Source organism: Filicampus tigris, chromosome 12 (assembly GCF_054856515.1).
Source record: "Filicampus tigris isolate MCC_2025a chromosome 12, RoL_Ftig_1.0, whole genome shotgun sequence".
NCBI lineage: Eukaryota > Metazoa > Chordata > Actinopteri > Syngnathiformes > Syngnathidae > Filicampus > Filicampus tigris.
Genome location: NC_141228.1, coordinates 21,597,588 through 21,619,825, shown reverse-complemented (window position 1 = coordinate 21,619,825; position 22,238 = coordinate 21,597,588). Strand labels below are relative to the sequence as shown.

At 45.0% G+C, this 22,238-nt stretch overlaps 2 protein-coding genes across 3 annotated transcripts in view; both read left to right on the top strand.

The window, feature by feature from the left end:
- Nucleotides 1-10,351, top strand: part of hs2st1b (heparan sulfate 2-O-sulfotransferase 1b) — a 27,861-nt gene extending 17,510 nt beyond the window's left edge. The window contains exons 9-11 of one of the 2 annotated variants that reach the window (XR_015088916.1): nt 6,105-6,325; nt 7,119-7,296; nt 7,480-7,953. The gene's annotated coding sequence lies outside the window, so the exon portion shown is untranslated. Of the gene's footprint in view, nt 1-6,104; nt 6,326-7,118; nt 7,297-7,479; nt 7,954-10,203 lie in introns of those variants that run through there. The other variant, XR_015088917.1, reaches the window with a different exon arrangement.
- lmo4b (LIM domain only 4b) lies at nt 10,209-22,238 on the top strand. The gene is made up of 4 exons (XM_086046754.1): nt 10,209-10,453; nt 18,122-18,218; nt 19,277-19,432; nt 21,669-22,238. The coding sequence occupies exons 1-4, from the start codon at nt 10,209-10,211 to the stop codon at nt 21,675-21,677; spliced, it is 507 nt and encodes a 168-aa protein (XP_085902880.1). The 3' UTR covers nt 21,678-22,238.

Genomic DNA, 22,238 nt, shown 5'->3' with positions numbered 1-22,238 from the left:
GCAAACAGAGCGCACCCACTTTCTTTTTCCAACTCCATTTGTCTTGTTAATGCTTCCCTCTGATTACCTGATTGCACTGGATGACTGTGGAGAAATGTGATTGCGTCAAATTATACACGGCGAACTTTTGATTGGGGATCTGGCGAGCGAGCCGCCATCGACGCCATTGACGGCCTTTGTCAAATTTGGATTCAAATCAGCTAAGTGTCATGTCCTGCAATTGTAATCACGACTTAATTTTTACCCCCTTTTTTTTTTTTTTTTGTTACGTTCTTCCTTTCGCCGGACCCAACTCCATAGTCTCACGCTAACTTTTTATTTTTTTTTTTTCTTTCCCAATGTATTTTTTTTTAAACCTGCGACACATGTTTGATAACAATTGCCACAGAAACACGTACGTTAGCTTGGTCGGACTCAAAATTGTTGTTTTTACAAAAATGATTCCTTGTTGTTGTCGTTTTTACAAAAGCAGTTGAATGTATGCGTTTAGAAATCGATAAATAATCGTTTTCAATAATCGTGATTTCAATATCAATCAAAATCATCATTATTTTTTTTCTACAATGGCCTCAATGTTCCTTGAGCGGGCGGAAACTGTAAAACGAATTTCCTCGCTCTGTACTCGAGACGTGTGCAAAGACAACAAAAATTCAACTTTCAATTTCCAGTTCCCACTGTATTTGGACAGACTTTTCCGTCCTCTCACAAAGCCTCTGATGTCGCTTAGACAAGCTGATCGTTGACGCTAAATATTTCCTGCTTTGGCTGAAATAAGACATTCAAGGTGACGCTGTGTTGGAGTGTGTGTGTTTTTTTTTTGGTTTTTTTTCTCGCGCTGACGTCGTTCAACGATTGAAGCAAAAAAAAAAAGGCCGGCATTTGCAAATCCATACTCCGGTGCAGTCCTCATTAATTAACTGGCTATTGATTAGTGACCTTGCCACTTGCACTTATTTCCATTTGGCACATTGGCGTACAGTGGGCCGTCGCTCTTATCTCCCCAAACGCTCGCTTTCATTAAAACAGCCATTAAGTTGCGGCCATGGATTATGGATTCCTGCCGACGGCCGACTCGGGAGCGTCTCTCCGTTCGCCGGCTAGAGATGGTTTGTTTGGAGCTAAGCTAACGTGGTGGAAACGTTGGATGACCACAACTGGGATGGCTTCCCCTTTGCGTAGGTGAACGAACAACGGAACAGAAAGAAAGAGAACAATAAGAAATAATCCACAGTCGGAAATAAATCCATTACAACTGTGATTCGTAGATAATCACAGTGCGCTATTGCTGCTATACAGCAGTTCGGCAAGCACCATTTATCAGTGAACAGTAATAAGTGGGGATGTAACGATTCACTCAAGCCCTGATAAGATTTTCAGTTCCTGATTTTCGATTCCATTTTTTTTTTGCTAAATTGCTACCATGCTTGTCTCTGTGCACTAGTGTGGTTGTGCAGCCATCCGCAATACGCAATGTTCGGCGCAAAAGCATCATTGGAATGTGCTATCCATCTGGAATGAAAAAAAAAAAATGTTTCAAGACATCATTTTCTACATGGATTTACAACTCGATTTTTCGATTCATCAAATCGATTAACCGGGGCGAATTGGTTTAAAATCCATTTTTGATTAATCGTTACATCACTAGTAATAAGCGACAACAAATGATCAGGTTTGTCTATGTCATCAGTTATTTTGCTCCACCAAACCCGAGTTTCCAGACTACACAACTTTTTTTTTTTAAATTGTTCACGAAGTTTGCGATGGCAGATTACTAGGCATGGTGTCATAAACTGGTTCTGTGTTGGACTGGGCGTGTCTGACACCGACCAGACCACGCGCGGCCTGATTCTCCCACTGTGTTTTCATGTTGTGTTTAGTCCTAGTTTGGCAAAACAATCATGAGGCAAAACTGCGCCACATCAGACATGGCCGCCCCCATTTTATCTTTCCACTCCCACTGACTGCCAATCACAAATGTAACACAGCTGCTGTTAGATTTGTGATTGGATGAGCCAGTGTGTTTACTGTAGGTGCAACTTCCGCCTACGCCCGAAACAAACTTCCTCCTTCCGTGGCAGAAGTCCAAGTAGTTGTGAAAAAAGCTGTATTTTTAAAAACAAAATTAGGAAATATTGAGAGGGAAAAGGTGGTAATATTACAGGAATAAATTCAAAATCTGAGGACAATATTTTACAAGAAAAAAAAAACTCATACATTTTACAAGAATAAATGTGTGATTATTGAAAGAAAAAAATGATATTTTACGGGAATAATTTGTAATTTTAAAGAGGAGAATTCACCAGAATATAGCGGCAATTTTACTAAATGAAATCAAAACAAGACTAAAGTCTAAATGTTATGCAAAAAAAAAAAAAAGTTGTCATAAGTTTTAATTTTACGACAGTCAAACCGTTCCAAGAATAATTTGAAACATGAGGGGAAATTGCATTGCGCTTTTTCTTAACACTTGAAAGTGCTTTTAAAAGGACAAGAACAGATTTGATTCATTTATACCAAAAAAAAAAATTCATAGCACAAATACCTGAAGCTTGGGTTGTTTATTAATGTGAGACTTATAAGGGCCTCCCCTTCAACATGGAATAAACCAAAAGAACGCTCATGTGTGTGTGTATGGGGGGGGGGGGTCAGCGAAGACTAACACAGATGTCCAAATAATGTGTCAAGCATTCATTTTGACAAGATTAGTCTTCCCCCTCCACTTTCCCACACACGTCTTGATAAATTGATTTTCTCAGCCTGAAAGACAAATTAAATTGAAATACAACACAAAGAACAAGAATGTCTGTCTTCACCCATACATCCCCCCCCCTCCCCCCCCTCAACACTGCCTTCCTCTCTCCTTCCTTCTTCATTTTTTTTTTGGTCAATTTCCCATCTAAAGTGATCCCAAGTGTTCCAAGTTAAATTAAGATGTGCGGCAATGATAAAGAGTTAAAAGCAGTGGTCGCCATAGTGACGCCATGCTGATTGCATTCTAATCCCACAGCAATCAAGTCTCAATGATGATAAGGAAGGCTGACATTTTCTCTCGCTCTTTCTTTTCTATCCTTATTTCTTTGTTGGCCTGCCTGGAGTTTGAATTTTTTTTTATTTTTTATTTATTAGCATCCAACCGGGAGCGCGAGCGGTCGAGACTGCTAGAAAATGGTGGCGGCGACGCAGGCGGAACGGGACGGCGACGCTAGCCCGCGCGAAGCCTCTTCACAAAGTCTCTGCATGCTAACCGCGTCATTCAAAGTTTTACGAAGTTTCCTCATGCTAGCCAAAGCCCGCAACGTTTCTTCAAGATGTCGTAGAGTTCGCGGATTTTCTTACTGCGAATCTCGTCATACGAACTTTTCTTCATGCTAACCACGTGGTACACCGTTTCGTCATGCTAACCACCTTTTTTCTAAATGCTTACCAGTGTGGATTAGTCGATCGAATGATCGGATGGATTTGTTGTTTGGGCTAAGCGGCAAACGTTCCCGATAAAAGCAAAATGTTGCCGATTCAATGTGCTTGTGTCCGTCCATTTTCACCGACTGTGTTTTACGCCTTTCTCGCTAAACGGCTAAAGTTAGCTGAGTTTGGCTCAGCGCTTTGAGGAAGCAGCTCGGGGGCCTGTCGTTGTAAATAAATATTAAAGCCCCCCAAAAAAAAAAAAAAAAAAAAAATAGCAGTCATTTAGTAAAGTGAACTGGGAGACAAATGAAATATGTCCTCAATTATGGCAACGCTTGTAAGGAGCTAATAAAGCCAACGTCCTGACAAGACATCGCAAAGCCTTAATGGATGCCAACTCATTTGCCTTGACTGATGGCTTTCCCGCGCCGCTCGTGCGGGGGCCGAATAATTATGAAATTCATCACCAGGCTTCGGGACTCGTTAAGGATTCACAACGTTTCATTAAGGCCGCGTCGTTAGCGGCTGTTTGTGTGTTTGTACGTCGACGCACACGGGGAGCCGGGAATAGCGTCGCGGAATTAATTATCCGACGATTAAAGCACTTTAAGGGGGGGTGGGGGGTGGGGTTCGCTCATCGACTGGCTGCCTCGCGTTACTTACGGGGACGTTCCGTACACTTTTATTAGCGCGGAGGGTGGCGGCTTCGGAATGTGCCACTTGGGCTAGCTCAAGTCCATCCGCGCCTTAGACGTTGAACTTAAAACCAGTTAGGGACAGCTCTTGTTTGGTTTGGTAGGACAATGTTTGCGGGGACAAGGTGGCACGGGAAAAGCGTCTGAGAATGCTAAAGTCGCCACCTAAATCCGTCTTCGTCAGTCTAGGCTTGAGCCAACAACTCAACCAGGCAAGACGACAAGTTGACGCGTTGTTTTTATTTGACTGAATAAAAAATTTTTTTTTTTTTTTTAAAAAGTCCAAAAGTGAGTCCCGTCCGTAGGAAAAGTTGTCCGGGGACTTTGAATGCGCCGGGTGGGTTTTACATGACAAAACATGTTCATTATGAGATGCCCCCGGCCTCATTGGAAAGACGTCGGATGTATAAAGACAATCTTTTCCTCCACTTTAATTGTTTTATTATTCGCGGAGCTCCGAGGAGACGCCGCTGCGCCGAGCTGATTTCCCCTTTGGCAAGCGGGCGACGCGAGCCCACTTTGCTCCGCAGCTCTCTTGACAATCTCATCAGCCGAAACAAAAACACGGCAGAAAGATGGTGCGGAATATCTTTTCCAGTGCCCGATGATTAATTGATTTCAATGATTAAAATAGAGGGAAATTACGAGATGAGTCTGAAAAGAGGGGAGGGGGGGGGGGGGGGGGGGCTCGCAGGGAAAAAGCTTTGTTTGTTCCGAGCTTGTTTTAATGAGCTTCTCATAACACAGAGCGGAGAGAAATTACTCTGAGTGGTGATCGTCGTCTTTTTTTTTTTTTTTTTAACTAAATAATTACGGCGCGGCGCTGCGAAGGTTGGTAGGAAGAAGTGGGCGAAGGCGGTGTGGGGTCAGGGCGATCCGGCTTTGGAGAAGGGTGGGCATCCCCTCTCGGAAAATTGATCATCTCTCTTTTTTTTTTTTGTCTGGCGCCTTCCCTAAAACCTGAATCGGTCTTTTTGCTCCCCAAAAAACGGATGCCTGAGCCCGTCTTTTAAATATTGCTTGTTGCCTGGTGCAAGCTTGGCAAGGAAGGTTCATGCAGTGATTTTAGGCAAAAGGTCAAATTAGAGATAGACCGATATACTTTTTTCAGGGCCGATACCGATTATTAGTGGTCAAGGAGGCCGACGACCGATATTCGGAGCCGGTATTCATTTTCGGTCAAAAGGAAAATATTGGCGTCAAAATCGTAAGAAAAATGTCTTGTTAACTTTGTGGCAACATCTTTAAACGTGTTTATTGAACAAAATGTGTCAGGTTTGCATAATGTTGATTCTTTTTAAATGATTACTTCATGAATTTTTTGGACAATCTAAATCTCTGTTATAAAAATTCGAGCAAAAAGTTCAGGGAGCACCCGGGATTGTCAGCTTGTCTTAAAAAGGTAAATGAAAACTTGAAAACAGCTCCATGTAGTTTTCTACAGTAAATTTCAAAATGACAGAAATGGTCAACTTTCACATCTTTTTTTTGAGTTCCATAGTTTTAAATTGATTTATTATCGGCCAGCAGAGTTTTTAAAAAAAGGCCGATATTCGTCAAAAAGCCAAATACCCGTGCCAATAATGGGCCCGGCCGATAATCGGTCCATCGCTAATTTAAATGTTTATTTCAGAGAAAAAAAAGACTGATGGGGGATCGAACCATCTGTGTGATGCTAAGCTAAAGCGCTGCCTTTAGCGCGCGGGCAGAACAAGCGGATACAGCGCAGAGAAAAGAATTTCCTCAAGTTTTCTGGATGTCTTTAGGGAAGCGGACTGTTGGCCATTCATCAGCGCAATAGCGAAGAGCCCGAAATCTCACTTTGTTGACGTTAGCGTTTAAAATGAACGAGGGAGGAGGAGGAGGTTGAAATTGTTGTCTGGTCAGCCCTGCTTGAAGCCGGAACAGAGCACAACTCCAGTGTGAAGCTAACCATCACCATGAATTCTCTTGATTTTCTTTTTTTTTTTTTCCTCTCTCTCTCTTCCTTCCTCCCCCCGGCAGGACAAGCGTGTTCATTACGAAGCACGGCGGTTTCCTTTTCACCAGGGTGAGATCAGCCCCATGGGGAGCATCCAAACATCTGAGGCCGGCTCCGCCATATTGTTTGCTGCTGCCTTTTAATCTGTTTCAAAGTGCAGCTGCTTGGGGAAAAAAAAAAAAAAAAAAAGTGCCACGGGACTCAAAGATCTCAGCGAAGAAAGGAGATGATCAATTTTGTGATGGTGAGAACGCCGTCCCGCCACACACACACTTCGCCCCAGTCTTCTTTTTCCCTAAAACCTAAATTGTCTTCTTGTCTAAAATGATAAAACCTAGACCAGGAATCACTCTTCCTTTTATTTTTCCTAACCCCAACACCTGAACCAGTCCTTCCCCAAATCAGACGTTTGAAACTGTTTTCTTCTTCCAAAAAGAAATCAGTGTTCCATCCTATCGAAACTACTCAATGAAACTTTTTAGAAAGGTTTTTTCCCCCGCCGATTGCTCGGATCGTAACACTCCTGCAGCGCCTCCTCTATACCAAATTGTCACAGTCCTTATATTGACTACCTGCTGTTCCGCTAGCAGCCGGTTGGTGGTCTCAAGGGAGCGAAGAAGAGCTAGCTGTGTCCGCCCTTCACATTGGCATACAGGACATCCAGACTTTTATTTTCTCTCTTTGTACAGTCAACATGTGGTTTGAAATTGTTAGAGAGACGAACATAACTACGGCGTGAGGGCGCCGGGATGCTGAAAACTCGTCATCCTCAAGACCTAAACCCGTTGCCGTCTTCCTTCAACCGAACATCTTACGCTCTTACGCAGTCTTATTCCTTATAACCGATACCAGTCGTCGTCTTCCCTGTCTTAAATCGACCCTCTGACCAAGTGTTGTTCTTTAAAACCAACACCTAAACCATTCTTCTTCTCTATAACCAGTGTTCTGGGCTAAGTACATGACCTGAACCAATCTTCTTCCTTAAAATCAACAGAGACGTATTTTTTCTCCTTCTTCTCTAAAACCAACCGCTGAAGCAGCCATCTTAGCTTGAACCCAACTCCCCAGGGGTCTTTAATGAGGTCACAAATGACAGCCGAGCGCCTCGCTGCAATTGCCCTCTGTGCCAGACGATGGCGCCACTCCACGCAAATAACGAGCACGCACGTTGATGCGTGCCAGAACTTGGTTCGCTACACCCTTCTGGAATGTCAGGTAATTAAAGCCAGCCGCGAGGTTACGTCTGCGTTCTGCACGTTTCCATTGAGAATGTGATCCCATGCAAAAGATAATAAATGACGAGAGATTAATACGGGCATTAATCAAATATGCATGGGTAATATTAACAATAATGATACAGTGAAGTATTTGCAAGTGGGTTTTTTTTCTGCTCTACAGCACTGCCTTTCCTCTCTCTCTCTCTCGCTCTGATTGGCTGGCTCTCGCTAATCCCCACCCCCAGTTTCCACTTTCTTGACCCGGATTGGCTGCAGCGCTGGGCCGTCACCCAGGCAGAAGTCATTTCTACAGGCGCTCGTTTCCTTGTCAGAGACTCGAAGAACGTGAGGCGCAGGAGCTTCGGACGGGAGAGAAACAGCAGCGGCATCCTCGGCGCTGCTCAAGCCGTCAAAGGCACGCTCCACTCGGTGTGAGGACCTTACAGCGATGCGGCAGACCTCCGAGTTTCTTTTCGCCATGGAGTCCGCGTATTCTCGCCACAGCCGAACGCCGAGGCAGTAAAACGGTGGAAATAATATAAGTCAAAAAACTACCCCCCGCCACCCCCTCCCTGTTTTTGCGAGAAAAAAAAATCTACGAGCACTTTTTGGACTGTTTCTCCTGCTTGTTCTTCACTTTTTCTCTACACTTTAAACTAGGTGAGTTTTCTTCGGTTTTCTTTTGAGTTAGTGAGTAGAATGTTTTAAACGTGGTTGAAAGTCTTTTTTTTAGGGGGGGGGGGACACTTCACTTTTTGTATTTAGTATGCTAGCTGACGTTTGCTAGCACGCCGTTTTTCGGTCAAACCGAACCAAACGACGCGCTTATTATGATGACTTTGACTTTTACGCGATCTTATCGCTTGCTCTCTTCAAATTGCCCGGCCGTGTAATTACCTGAGTGAAGTTAAAAGCTCCTTTCCACTCCACCGTCCTCTCCTCCTCCTCCTCCCCTGTGTGAAACTTGACGATGGCTGCGTGTTGTTTACCCGAGGAGTCACTTTCAGGTCGCCTCCTTCATCCTCCTCTTCCTCAGATGTAATCAGCTCTAAAGGTAGGCTGCCTGCTTTGTCCCTAAAAGCCATCGCTAATGGCTTCGTGAATGGACCCCCCCCGCCCCTGCCGCCGCCGCCCTCCTATTCCCCACTTACTCCCCCTTCCTCTTCCCCAGACCCAATTAGCCTACCTGCCTTTAGCAAAAGATTTGGCTGCCTCGCCAAATCGGAGGGGATTACACTTTTAAATGACATTTAATGGCTGCTTGACGTAAGAACGCTTGGCAGAAACGTATTAAGGACGTCATATTTGGAAGAGTAATTGTGATGGATGTCAATCTGAAGAAGGTTAGAAATGAAAAAAAAAAAAAAAAAGTTCTTTTCTAGTGAAGGATGGCAAATCCAGCCGCATACCCTTGAGGCACAATACGGCGCAGAAGGGTATTCTGTTTGTCCTTTCAAAGTCCAAACATCTTCCTCAAATAGACGCCTTACAATTTCCGAGCAGCAAACGAACAAAACGCAAAGTTTCGTCTTCATCCTCATGTGTCAAGGCCAGTCTGCCGCCTTGCTTCTTGATGTTTTGCTTTAGTTCTCCAAATTCATCCCTTTTTACTCGTCTCTAACATGTGCTCGCTCCACAATATTGCTTACGTTCCAAGGAGCTCATCCATTCTGATGTGGTACTTGATGTCTCCAAAATACTCATTTTTCCCATAGACACTGACGTGTTGGTTCCACGATGTTGTGTGTCCATGTTTATTTTCCAGAGAATGACCCGACTTATTTGGGTCCAATTATCATCACTTATTGACGTATTGCTTCATTTCTCCCAGATATTTTAAACAGTCTCTTTTTTTGTTGTAGACTCCAGACATGTGGTCACTCCACAATGTTGCGCGCCAACATGTTTATGAGACTTTTTAGTTCATCATCATTAGTTTGTCACTTTAAAACAGTAGTTACTTTTTGTCCAGTAGACTCAGACATATGGTTGCTCCACAATGTTGTGTGTCGGTGTTTATCTTCCAGGAAGCTAAGTGACTTATTAGTTCAATCCAGATTACTTTGATTCTTGATGGTTCACTTCCTTTCTCCCAAAGTGCCCTACTCCTAGTATACTTAGACTTTTGGTCGCTCCACAATGTTGTTTATGTCCGTCATTATGTTCCTGGAGCTACTTAGTTGGCTCGACTCGGTTTGCCTCACTTCTCCAAAGTAATCTTTTTTTTTTTTTTTTTTTCTAGTCGACAACACCATGTTATCGTTCCACAATGTTGTGTGCGTCCATGTTCCTACAGCACGACATCACTTATTTGCCCTACCCAGTTATCCTCACTTCTTTTCCCCTTTGCCCTCAAATAGAATCATACATGTGGTTGCTCCACAATAGTGTGTCAACGTTTATGTTCCAAGGAGCTATGTGACTCATTCAGTCAGCCCGGTTTGACTCACCCTCTTGGCGTTATGCTTCATTTTCCCAAAATAGTCTCATTTTTTTCCTCTGACACCTGGTTGCTCCACAATGTTTGTGTGTTCATGTTTGTTTTGATAAGCTCTCCCACTTAGTCGTCCTGCGTAGTTGAATTCACTCCATGATGTTTTGCTTCATTTCTATCAAATATTTTAAATATTCTTCATTTTTGTTGTTGTATTTGATGTAGCTGCTCCACAGTGTTGTGTGCGCCCATGTTTATAATTGTTGGAGCTAGTCTACTTATTTGTTCCACCCAGTCTGCCTTGATTCTTGCCATTCTTCATTTCCCCAGAAGAGTCGCCCCAGTGATAGATGACATGGGGTCGCTCCACAATATTGTGTTTATTTTCTGGGGAGTCCTTCTCTCAAATGAAGTATCGACGAGCACCGCCAAAAGTAAATCCCATCTCCCCCCCCCCCCCCCCCCCCCCAGGACCGATGGTGAATCCCGGAGGAAACGGCCCGCAGCAGCCGCCGGCGTCCATGTCCGCCGGCTCGCTGCCGTGGAAGCGTTGCGCCGGCTGCGGCGGGAAAATCGCCGACCGCTTCCTCCTGTACGCCATGGACGGCTACTGGCACAGTCGCTGCCTCAAGTGCTCGTGCTGCCAGGCGCAGCTGGGCGAGATCGGCACGTCGTGCTACACCAAAAGCGGCATGATCCTCTGCCGGAACGACTACATCAGGTAAAAACGACACAGCAATCCCACAAAACTGAGCTGAAAGGGAAGACGATGTTATGTTGCTAACCTAAACAGGAGCCTGTAAACATTCTCTCAGATGCAGTAAATTAAACTCTAAGCAATGTTAAGCAACGTAGCAAGATCCACTTGATTCTGATGTGTGGTTGCTCCACATTGTTGTTGTGTGTGTGTCTGTGCTTGTGTTTGATTGCTAACCAAAACAGCAGCACCTGGAGGGCGTGTAGGGGTTAGGGAGACAAATTCGGGGAAGCACCAAGCGTCTTGAGCAATGCTCGGTGAGCCTTTCAATGCTGCAGTTCCGTGTGCCGCTGTGCCTGTTTTGTTGCTAACCAAAATGGCAGCGTGATCACCCGCAAGTTGCTCTTGCGCTAAATATCGTCATGTCCGCTAAATAGAAAAATAAACACGTTTGTTTAGCTCCGTAATGTTTGAAACGAGCATTTTGTCGGTGTCGGTGAAACCGCACCTTCTCCAGTCATGACACGATCCAGACAAACGGTCTTTACTGTGCGTATAAATGATAAATATTTGCCTTGTCTTGGTGGTGCTCCCGAAAGTTAACTTTATTCCCTCCGAGCTAAAAGGCGAGTCAAATAAATCACGGCGATATGATATTTGAAAGTGAGGGAGACAAGTGTTTTGTCTTGATACTCATCTGCTTCCAAGGAGACAAGACGGATTACAAGCGATAATGTTTGCATTATTCCAACGCTTTTTGGGTTTGCGGCGCCACACCAAATTTGTCTTCAGCACTCGGCACGTGTGCCTTAACAGTGCATTTTGGTTTGCCACCTGCATAGATAGCACGTTAAAAGAGTCAAATGCGGAAGCTAACCAAAACAGCAGCACAGTTAACAGTCCCTCAGACGAGGAGAAGGGTGTGAGTCTGACCGCGCTATTCAAAAATAATCCGACAGTCACGTTGGCAGCGATGAGCAGACTCTGACATGATCGCGCCACAGTGTCGACGCTTGTGTTCCGTTGCTAACCAAAACGGCAACGCCAACCGGTCTGTGTACGACTCGAAAAGGTTTTGACGCATTTTGTTCGCTGCGCAGTATCAAAAGAAATCTTGCATTACGTCGGCAGCAGTTGGCGTTCCCGTTGCCTCGACCATGTGGCCGCTCGTAGACGGGAGCTGGGTGTAGCGCACAACAAGTAGGACTGCGCATGCTGTTTTACGGGCAAAATAAAGTGAGTGAAAAACCGCCTGAGACTGCTTGCTGTAGTTCTAAACTAAAACTGGAACAGGACAGCTGAAGTGATTCCGCGTGCCGCCATTGCTGACTTCACTTTCCTTTTAAGGTCGATGTCAGGCCATAGTACCGGGATATTTCTCGAGGGACAACGTGAAGTTTGGGCACAGATACGCTCAGCGCTATTGTTGCATCCCTCCTCGTGTCGTTCCGAGACCGTTTGGGCTCAGCAAATGGAGCGCGCCTCCGGTAGAGGACTTTGCCTGGTGCAGCTTTCGAGCGAAGCTGCGCTCGCGTTTCTTAGCCACGCGTCTAAATTTGTAAAGGGAATACACGAATCCACAAATCTGCACCGTTGTCGCAACTTTGCCAAACGGGTACTTTGTGGCCGCTCCCCCCTCCCGGTTTCCCCGCCCGTGTTGCGTCCGAGCCTCGGCTGGCACGACGCGACTTGAGCACGTGAAGAGGGAGTCAATGGGACGCTTGCTTTTTAACGGGACGCTGGCGCCGTTTAAGCGAGCGAGCGAGCCGTGCACCTTTCCCACTTGTAGCCGGGCTCAAACAAAGCGAAATGCGTGTGATGGAAGCGTGCGATCCCCGTGGAGATAAAGCAGGCATCTGACAGTGAGTCTACACAATTAAATGCTTTAATTATAGCCGCTAAGTCCCCCCACTCCCCCCACCCCCTCCATTTCCTTTTAGTCCTGATGGGTTTTATCTAATGAGATCTGCTCCCTGGCTTGTCTCCGCTCGCGCGCTGACGTGTCCGAAATGAATGAGAGGCGCGCGGGCAAACAAAACATTTAATTAAGCAAATTGGCTTTTGAGAGGGAGCAGCAGAGAAAGGCAGATAGTGAGGACGGATTATTGCCAAGGCCATTTGATGCTTGTTTTTTTTTTTTTTTTTTTTTTTTTTTTTTTTTTTTTTTTTTTTTTGTTTTGGTTTTTTTTTTCTTTTTTTTCCGTCCCCTCCTCTCTCCCTCATCTTAAAGGGACAGTAATGTTGCTTTTGTAGTACTCGCCTGGGTTTCCACTTCAAACGGCGCCACGTTGAACGCAGCTGGAGAACAAGGGTCTTCGCCTAAGAGGAGATGGACGGACCAACTGCAGTCAGGTGGAGATTCTGGACTATAGTAGCAAAGGACCAAAGTATTGCTATTTCTGTATCCATTTTTTTTTTTTTCAAGTATCAATATTTCAGTCTGGAAGGATCAATATTTCAGACTCTCATGAACAAAATATTAACATTTCAATATCAGTCTTTGTCAGTATCACAGGATCAATATTTCAGGGTCTGTAAATGGATGGATGGATGCTTGTCACTATCGTAAGCACCTATGTCGGTGATGATCGGTATTTCTGGATCCATTTTTCAGTGTATCACTATCAAAGTCTTGATATTTACGTATTGCAGGATCAGCTTTTTAGTACCGCAGGACTTGCATGTCAAGATAACATTTTCAGTATTTCGCCGCGGTGCCCAGGAAAAGACGATTCGATACTTGTCCCGTTACATTGGTTGTGATACGATTCAAGGGCTGTCCCTTTTCAAACGAAACGATATGATTCGGTCCGATTCAGTGGGATTACCATTTGACTTGATATGCTACAGTTGAGTTTGAGAGGATGCAATAAGTTTCCCCTTGTACGCGAACAATATTTTTACATTATGAATTAACTTGCCCATACTGCAAACATGATAGTTCCATCATCAAAGACTAGAGAAGTGTATTTGTAGCATTTGTCATGTTTATGAACAAGCGATAACACTCAAGAGCTTTCCAAACTGTTCAAGTAACTTAAATTCAAAGAAACAACAACAATTCATCAGCAACATCAAACCAATTTATAACTTTTTGATGGTGCCATCAGCCGGTTCAAGAAATATTGAGAATCGTTCATTAGTTCGTATACCGATGCAGTCAATCTTTAAAATCAAATCCGATTTTCCGATTCAAATGGCTTTTTGTTACACCCCTAATATTTCGGTATTGAATATTGCAAATGTCGTTATCAAAGGATCGCTATTTCAATTCGTTTCAGTGTGAAGCGATCTCTGATTTGGTATCGAAGCGCCGCTTCAGCATTGAGGTTGCAATAGTTCAGGATCAAAAGATTATTTCTGACTCGGTGGATCGATACTAAAAACAAATTGATTCTGGAATATTCGCGAAATGAAGTTTCGGTATAGTAATATGATCGCTCTTCCCTCACTGCCAGTTAGTGAGACAAACTAGCCTTGCTCGACGCCAACGTTGGCGCCGGCAAACGTGCCCGTTGCAAAATGTTTGGCATTAAAGTGCTCGAAGATTTCAAGTGCGCTTAAATCAAACTCGAAGCCCATCAACAGGCACCACAATCACATTTTGGGGGAATGGTGACGTCTTCTGTCTCCGAGGGAATTAATTTGCTCCAGCATTCAAGGGAGAAAACGCATCCCCCGCCGCCCCCCCCCCCCCACTTAATTGAATAAGCCGAGGTAATTAAATGGCACTTTTCCAATGGAACGTGCGAGGTAAATCTAATAGTTGGTTATTTAATATCACTCTGAAGCCTGCTCGAGCGAGCGCCATGACAGCGGCGGCGCGACGTGAACCGTTAGAGCCCGGCGAGCGCGGGATCTCGGGGAATTAATTAAATGGCCGTGCAATTTAGCGGCCGCGTTTATCTTGATTTGTCATAACGGAATTAATTCCGAGGGCCTTGCACTCGCTCGGCGGGGGCCCGATCTGTTACTCTGAATTAACCGCGTGTAATTTGGCCGTCCGACGTCACCGTCCGTCCTCCCGAAACACGTGCACAACACACATCCTTGCCCCCCCCCCCCCTCGCCCCGCACCCTCCCCCACTCTAATGCACCTTCTGCCATTATGCAAAGCCGCGCTTCAGTTTCAATATGGCCTCATGCTTTTAAGGTGCTTTGGCCGCTGATGCACAGAAGCCTTTTTAATGGACTGCATGTGAGGAGGGTGGGGGTTGGTTGGGGGGGGGGGGGGGGTTGTAATTTTACCCCACTCAAAGGCAGCACTGAATGAGCCCGGCGTTTTACCTGACAGCCGCACTGTTGACAGACTGCTTTCTTCTTTTTAATGTAATCCTCACATCAGTCAAGATTGTACTTTTAGCGAGGGTGGTGGGGGTTGGCCACGGGGGGATAAGAAGCCCAAACAGATGCGTCGCCGCAATTAAAAGGTCCCCCGACGTTAATTACGCCGCCCCGGCGCTGGCGTGTCACCCGGGCGCTGGAGTTCAGTGGCACTCGAGGCCATTAGAGCCCGACTTCAAATATGGATGACCGCTTGATTGTGCATACGCGACTCTTCTTGGGCTGGATTTACACACAGCTTCGGAATGCCCACTTCCCATTCTGGATGCGTTTACGCTTCAGCCCACAACATTGTGGGGACCCGGGTCAGTATGTTTGTGTGTGTGTGTGTGTGGCGGGGGGGGGGGGATATCCAAATCAGATCCAAGGCAGGCCTCGATCATACGTGTCCAAAAGTCTGATATGGCTGGAGTTTATCATGCCATTGCAAGCCTAATATCATCAAATTTGAATCCATATTATTGCGAGATTTGTGCGAGAGCGCAGGTTCCTTTCTCCCCTCTGCTGTCACACTCTACTGTCACCAACTGTGCTCTCAGTCGAGCGGATGTGCGATATCTGTTAAAAGCATAATAGCCATACGGTGCTTGTATGTATATAGATCGATCCATACAGCATCTCTGCGTCAAAGCCAAAACTGTGAAGACAAAAAGATCAGAATTAAAGCAAAAGTCCGAGAAAATAAACCTACACTAAAGGGAAAACGTTGACAATATAAAGTGGGGGGGGAAATGCCAATGTATACGCACAAACATCGACACAAACTCACTAGATTAAAAAAAAAAAAAATCCAGATTAAAGCTAAAACTAAAGGCAAAGAAAAACAATCTGCATTAAAGCAAATACTTCGAGGGAAAAAAATGCCAAAAATGCATGGGAAAAAAAAATGCGTAAAGCTGAAACGGAGAGAAAATGATTCTGCATTAAAGTTCCAACTGAACAAATAAAATCTGCATTAAAACTACAACTGAAGTGAAAAGCGCCCGTATTAAAGCAAAAACTGTGAGGGGACTTAGATTAAAGCCTAAACTATGGGGAGGGACACAATGTTGCAACCGCCTAGATGCAAAAAAAAAACAAACAAATAAAAATAATACAAATATTCACAGTAAAGCAACAAAAACTCTGTAAGGGAAAACATGCACATTAAAGTCAACATCGAAACTGAAAATGACATCAGAGCAAGAAAGGGCTCAGATTTTGAAGATCACAAGAGCAGATCCTGAGCCCTCGGTCACTGCGACGTCATTTTCCGCCGACAGCAAGTGGCATTACAAGGCAAAATGGCCGCCCCCGGACATGGATAAGAACGGCTGGATTTTTTTGGGGGGCTAAATTTGTACTCCCCAAATATGAATCCGAATATCGTTTTTAGACTGTCGGTGGCGCATTATTGTCAAGAAAATGTTTGACTTGACTTCCACTTTAACATCTATAGTCATCTAGCTCAATTCCCGACTTAACCTTTAAAGTGACAATGTGTTTTTTTTTTTTTTGGTTTTTTTTACCAGAATGCGAGCAGCACAAAGGGACTCGCGTTGTTGTTGTCGGGTGCAGGCGGGGGGGGCTGCCAGGCCCGACACGTTTGCGTCACGTTTGTCCCAGTGAAAGCGCCGAGCTGGCACCGTCGTCACCGTCAGCCTCCAGTTAATTAGTTTGTGGAATTGAGTTTTGATGGAGCCTTTCCAAATCACTCCCAGACTAAATTTGCTGCTGTCTTATTGAAAGCAGACCCCCAACCAACCCGCTTTCTTCCCTCCTGTTTGGACGGGATGCGGAACCTCAATTTAGCTCATTACTTCCTCGTAAAAAGCCCTTCAATATGTCCGAATTGGGCGGGAAAAAAAAAAAAAAGTCTACCGTGGTGTTTACGCCAAACAACTTAATCTGATCCCCTCTGTCCCCGCTTTCTCCCACCTCACCCCCTTTTCTTTTTTCCCGCCCTTCCCATCGAAGCATGTCAGATGCCGCGCTCTTATTTGATTGCTTAGGAAAAGTGGCGTGATAGAGCAAACACCCGCTGAGATATGATGACAAATGGCTCCAGATCCCAGTAAATTACTTTCTGCTCAAATCGAAATTTCATTCAGTTTGCTGCTCGCTGAGATGAAGTAATCTAAATTGTGGACTCAGAAGGAAGATAGAAAGGAAGCCGCAGCAAGCATTTCATTATCGAGGGGAGGGGAGGGGAGGGGGGAGGGGGGGTCGGTGGTCGGGATTGGAGGGGGGGGGGAGATGAGTAGAAGCAAATCTAAAGTGTTGACACCGTGATTGAAAAGGTTAACCCGTGCACATGATATATCAAGCCCACTAGCTACAGCTTTCTAATGGAAACAGGGCAGTGACAGAGCGCTCGAGATGCTCCTAATGGCTGCAACCGCCTGGACGGGCCGCAGACGCTCTTGCTGCGGCGCATTATTAGCTCGTCGGAGCGACACGTTTTTGTGTTACAGTGTGAGGAATGATGATGAGAAATGGCGGCTTTCTAATAGCGCCAGCAAAGCGACAGAACATCATTGACGCTCCTAATGCCTGCTACCGTCTAGACGGGCTGCGGATGCTCCTGTTCCGCTTCATTGTTAGCTTGTAGGTAGGTAACGCGTTTTTGTGTTGGTGTCGCGATGATGAGAACCGAAGCGCGGCAATGACAGAGCGTCCGATGGCCGCTGCCGCCTGGTTGGGAGCGCCTCCCGACAGTACTGATCAGAGCAGCCCAAAGTCGCTGCCTGGATGGGCTGTGGATGCTTCTGTTTTGGCACATCAGCTGACAGTAACGTCAGGTCTTTTGTGTTTGTTACTGCATAATAGTGATGAGAACTGACAGCTTCCTAATTGAAGCACAGCAGCGATGGAAAATCGACATTCGTAATGGCCTCGACCGCCTGGACGGGCTGTGGTTGCTCGTGTTCCACCACACTATTAGCTCATACAAACGACACATTTTTGGGTTAAATAAGTATCATGTACGCCGTTCCCTCGACACTCCTGACGGCCGCAACCTGGCGTCGCCGCCTCGATGGGCTGCTGATGCTGCTTATCCAACACATTATGTTGCAATGTTGTTTTTTGTTTTGGGTGGCGTCCTCAACTGTCCTGTCGGCTGCAACCGGCGGTGTGTCAAATCCAGGTCCAGAAAGTCAAAAATAAAAAGGTGCTTCTACTCAATCGGCAGGGTGCAATGTGGCGCTGCTGCCTAGACAGGCTGTCGATTTCCCGTAACCGTGTCTTAACAACTTGTCACATTTTTTGGGTGAGGCGGTGTCATTCCGATTGACAACGCGCCCTTTTACGGTCCTGACGTCCGCCTGACGGACGGTAAGATTAAGCCCACCTCTTCTTTCCGCTCAGATTATTCGGCAACAGCGGTGCTTGCAGTGCCTGCGGTCAGTCCATCCCCGCCAGCGAGCTGGTCATGAGGGCGCAGGGCAACGTCTACCATCTCAAGGTGAGCGCTCCCGAAGCGGCCATCTTGTTTGCATGCCGGCGACCGCAAGTTAGCTTAGCATCACATACAAGAGAAGGGGGTACTTGAAGCCGACGTTTTCACCAAGCGGTACCGTTTGGTTCGCTGACCCAACAAAGTGGCAAGTGGTACCCGTTGATCTAGCAGCAGTGCGTTTAAAAATAAATAAATGATGAAACGAACATTTTTCAGAATGGAATGATATAACATGTATCGTATTTTTAAATGGCTGCTTCGTTTTCTTGTAAATAAATAATTGAATAACTTTACATTTACATTTAAAAAAAGTGTGTACTGTATTTAATTCATCCTGTAATTAATCAGAATCTACTTAACTCTAAATAATGGAATTCAAACAGAATTTGGATGAAAATGACCTATTTTAAAATATTTTTGAACTTTAAAAAAAAAGAAATTTACAACTCAACCAAGTTTCTTCCAAAGGTGATGTAAAACCTATATTTATTTTGTTTAATATAATTTAAGGCGTAAAATCCACCTCCCACACGCTTTAAACACACATTTCAAACATATAGTTGTTGTTTTTTTGCATAAATTGTACAAAGATTGTAAAATTGAAATAAAAAAAATAGTAGTTTAAGCATCACACATGCCGTAATCAAACTGACACTTGTATGAAGATGCTTGTTAAGCACATTGTAAATATATTTCAGCACACACACAAAAAAAAAACAAAAAAAAAAACTTTCTACGGCAGCTGCAACGTTGTGGGGATTACTGCGAAATCAGACTTATTTGCAGTTTTCCTCAGCTGGGCCATTTAGCAGGTCTATTAGCGAAAGGTTTGGACATTTCTGTGCCAAGGATGTGCTCTATTAATAGTCCAAAGCGTTTCTGTAGCCGTGGAAGTCAAAACCGGTGCGTGAAGGTGACCCGTTTAGCCGGAAACCCCTCATGAGCCTCATTAGCGGTTCCCCAATTGAAGGTCGTTAGTCGGAGGTGGCCATGTTTTTTTTTGTTTTTTTTTCTCTGCTCCAAGGCGTCAAGACCCCCCTTTTTTCCTAATTTGGTCTCTCCAGTGTTTCACCTGCTCCACCTGCCGGAACCGCCTGGTCCCGGGCGACCGCTTCCACTACGTCAACGGCAGCCTGTTCTGCGAGCACGACCGACCCACGGCGCTCATCAACGGCCATTTGAGCTCGCTGCAGACCAACCCGCTACTGCCGGACCAGAAGGTGAGACCCTCGCCCCCGCCCGCTTTCGAAACGCTCTCATGAACTGATCAATGTCGTGAAGTCGAATTTTTGTTTGCAACGCGTCATGTTTTTGGAGTTGAGAACCGTAGCTTGGTCGAGCCGTTGCGGTTTAGTAGACTTGTCTTTCTTAAAGTGGAAGTCAACGCAAACATTTTATTTTTCAAGAACATGTTCTATGCAAGCCCATTCTGATAAATATTGCGTTTGTGGAATAAGTGCTAATCAGCTTGTTTTTAGCCATCTCTGGGGGCGGCCATTTTGTCTTCCGTCGACTGAAAATGACATCACAACTGCTCACAACGACCAATCACGGCTCAGATTCAGAAAACAGGTCAGCTGTGATTGGTCCTTGTGAGCAGTTGTGATGTCTTTGTCAGACGACAGAAGACAAAATGGCCGCCCCCAGAGATGGATAAAAACGAGTGCATTTTGCTGCTTAATTTATATTCCACAAACGCAATTTTAACCAGAATGCCGTGTTTCAACTAGTGGGCCTGCTGGGAACATATTCTTAAAAAAATATATGTTTGGGTTGACTTTCACTTTAATGCAGGAAAACTCTCAAAGACCGCTCCCAAAATTGAAAGCGGCCATTTTGATTTGAAGCTGCCATATCACAGTCACGCCACAGAAATTTTGGGGTAACAAGTCAACCGCTGGCATGAGTTTTTACATGAAAATTGGTGGACATGTCTATCAAAACAGGACGCACCAAAAAGTCACAAGGACGCATCTCCGAAATTGAACAGGAAGTTGGCCCTTTTGCACTCAGTGGCTTCCCCTGGAAAGTTAGCAGAAAAAAACAGGCCCTGACTAGTTTCTCAGTTACATAAAACTCGTTGGACACGTTCATTGTTTAAAAAAAAAAAAAAAAAAAAAGTCTGAAAAACCATTGCCCGACTGAACAGGAAGTTGGACATTTTTGGGCAAATTCAAGGATGCTAGTGATTCGAATTTTGAGGATTGACTATGAAGCGTGAAACGCTTGTAAGTCATCCCTCACAAGGTCTGATCTTGAATCTCTGTACTCTGGCGCGTTAATGAGCATCTTTCACCGTTTTTCTGTGCTCACCTAGGCCAGCATCCATAGCCCGGGGGCGGCGTGACGTGATCTGTACTCTTGCCATTTGAAAGCAAAACACACGTCTAATCATACGCGAAGGACGCACTGGTCCCTCATTACGCCCGCGGCAGATGTAATCACGTCGGCCGGGAAGAGAAATTGCATTGTGGTTTCACCTTGAGTGCTTCGGAGCGGCGACGGCGCTTGTGCGCCTCTAAATCCTCGCAGACGCGCGCCGGCCCTTTTCAGGGGCCCGCCGATTCAAAGTGCTCGGAAGCTTAATTGCGGACGTCTGTTTAAGTCGTGGTAAACAGCGGGGCCTCGTTGCTTATTGATGCGCTCCACATCCATTGTAGTGAAATGTGCTGCATTATTGATGCTAAAGTGCACTGTGGTGGTGGATATCGGCCACGCTGCTTTAATTATAGCGCGCCTAACACGGACAATTATTAAATAAACACAGAGAGCATGACATGTTTGACTCCGGTACCGCCGCCCCGATCGGTCGGAGGGAGAAATTCAGCCGGTGGAATCATGGCAACTCAAGAAATGACAGCAAAATTAGATGGCCGATGCTAGCCGTGGATGTAAGCTAGCGGTGTGCTGTGGTTATGTCGTCCGGCTAAACCGCAAGCTAAGTGTTTTTGTGCCAATTTGCAAATGCTACGTGCGTACGTAAGACAAAGGTACACCTAAAATAGGATGTTTGTGCTAGCTGGCGAACGCTAACAAAATAAAGGTCCGATGCGGTCACGCTAGTTGACTGAAGCTTATGCAAATCGTCGCGGTCCTGTGAAAAACATTTATGTCCATTTTTTAAAAAATGTTCTCATTTTTACGTGAATGGTGTTTCCGCGTTACAGAGATCTCATAAATGTGAAAATTAATTTTTTTTGCAAAATTGGACAGAAGTGTTTTTCACAGGACAGCGATGAAATGGTGTATGCTCTGTTAGCTGGCTAAAGCTGACGCTAACTGTCAAATATGTACTGCGGCGTACATGCTAATGCTAACTGTGTTTGTAAAATTCGAGGTTGGCTTCTGTTGAGCACACTGGCTAATGCTAATTGTGTGTATAAAACAGCAATGTGGCTAGCTTTCCAAATCACTTGGGAAAAAAACCCTTCACTGACGCCTCTCTTCTTTCTTCAGGTGTGCTAAACGGACGCCACGCGGGAAAGCAGGGACGTGTGCCTTCATTTTAGCCCCCCTACTCATCCTCACCACAGACATTTTGTGGACCTTTTTTCCAAACTCTCCCCAAACCTGGATGGGATACTTGCACTTAACGAGGCGGGGACACCTAAACAAAAAGACTCTACAGGAAGAGATTGTGACTTTTTTTCCGAAATTCCGATGGTGTCATGTTTTCTATTGAAGCAACATGATATCATTTTGATGTTGTGGCGGGATTGTGATATTTTTTTTTTATTTTTTTTTTATCTTATTTTTTTTCCCTCCTTACCTGGTGTCAAAAATAGCCGCACCCACATTTGGTGTATTTGTATGTACAGTATGCATGTTAATGTTGTTGTCCCACCACTTCTACTCCCTTTCACACCCGAAAAAAACCTCCACTAATGCTCCCTGTCAGTCATTCATTGGTGTAGAGTTTCCCAACATTTAAATGCCCGACAAAAGAGATGAATTTATTTGTGATATTTTCCGAGACATTTGCTCCACTATGGTGTATTTAATTAATAAAAAAAAATATGGACAGTG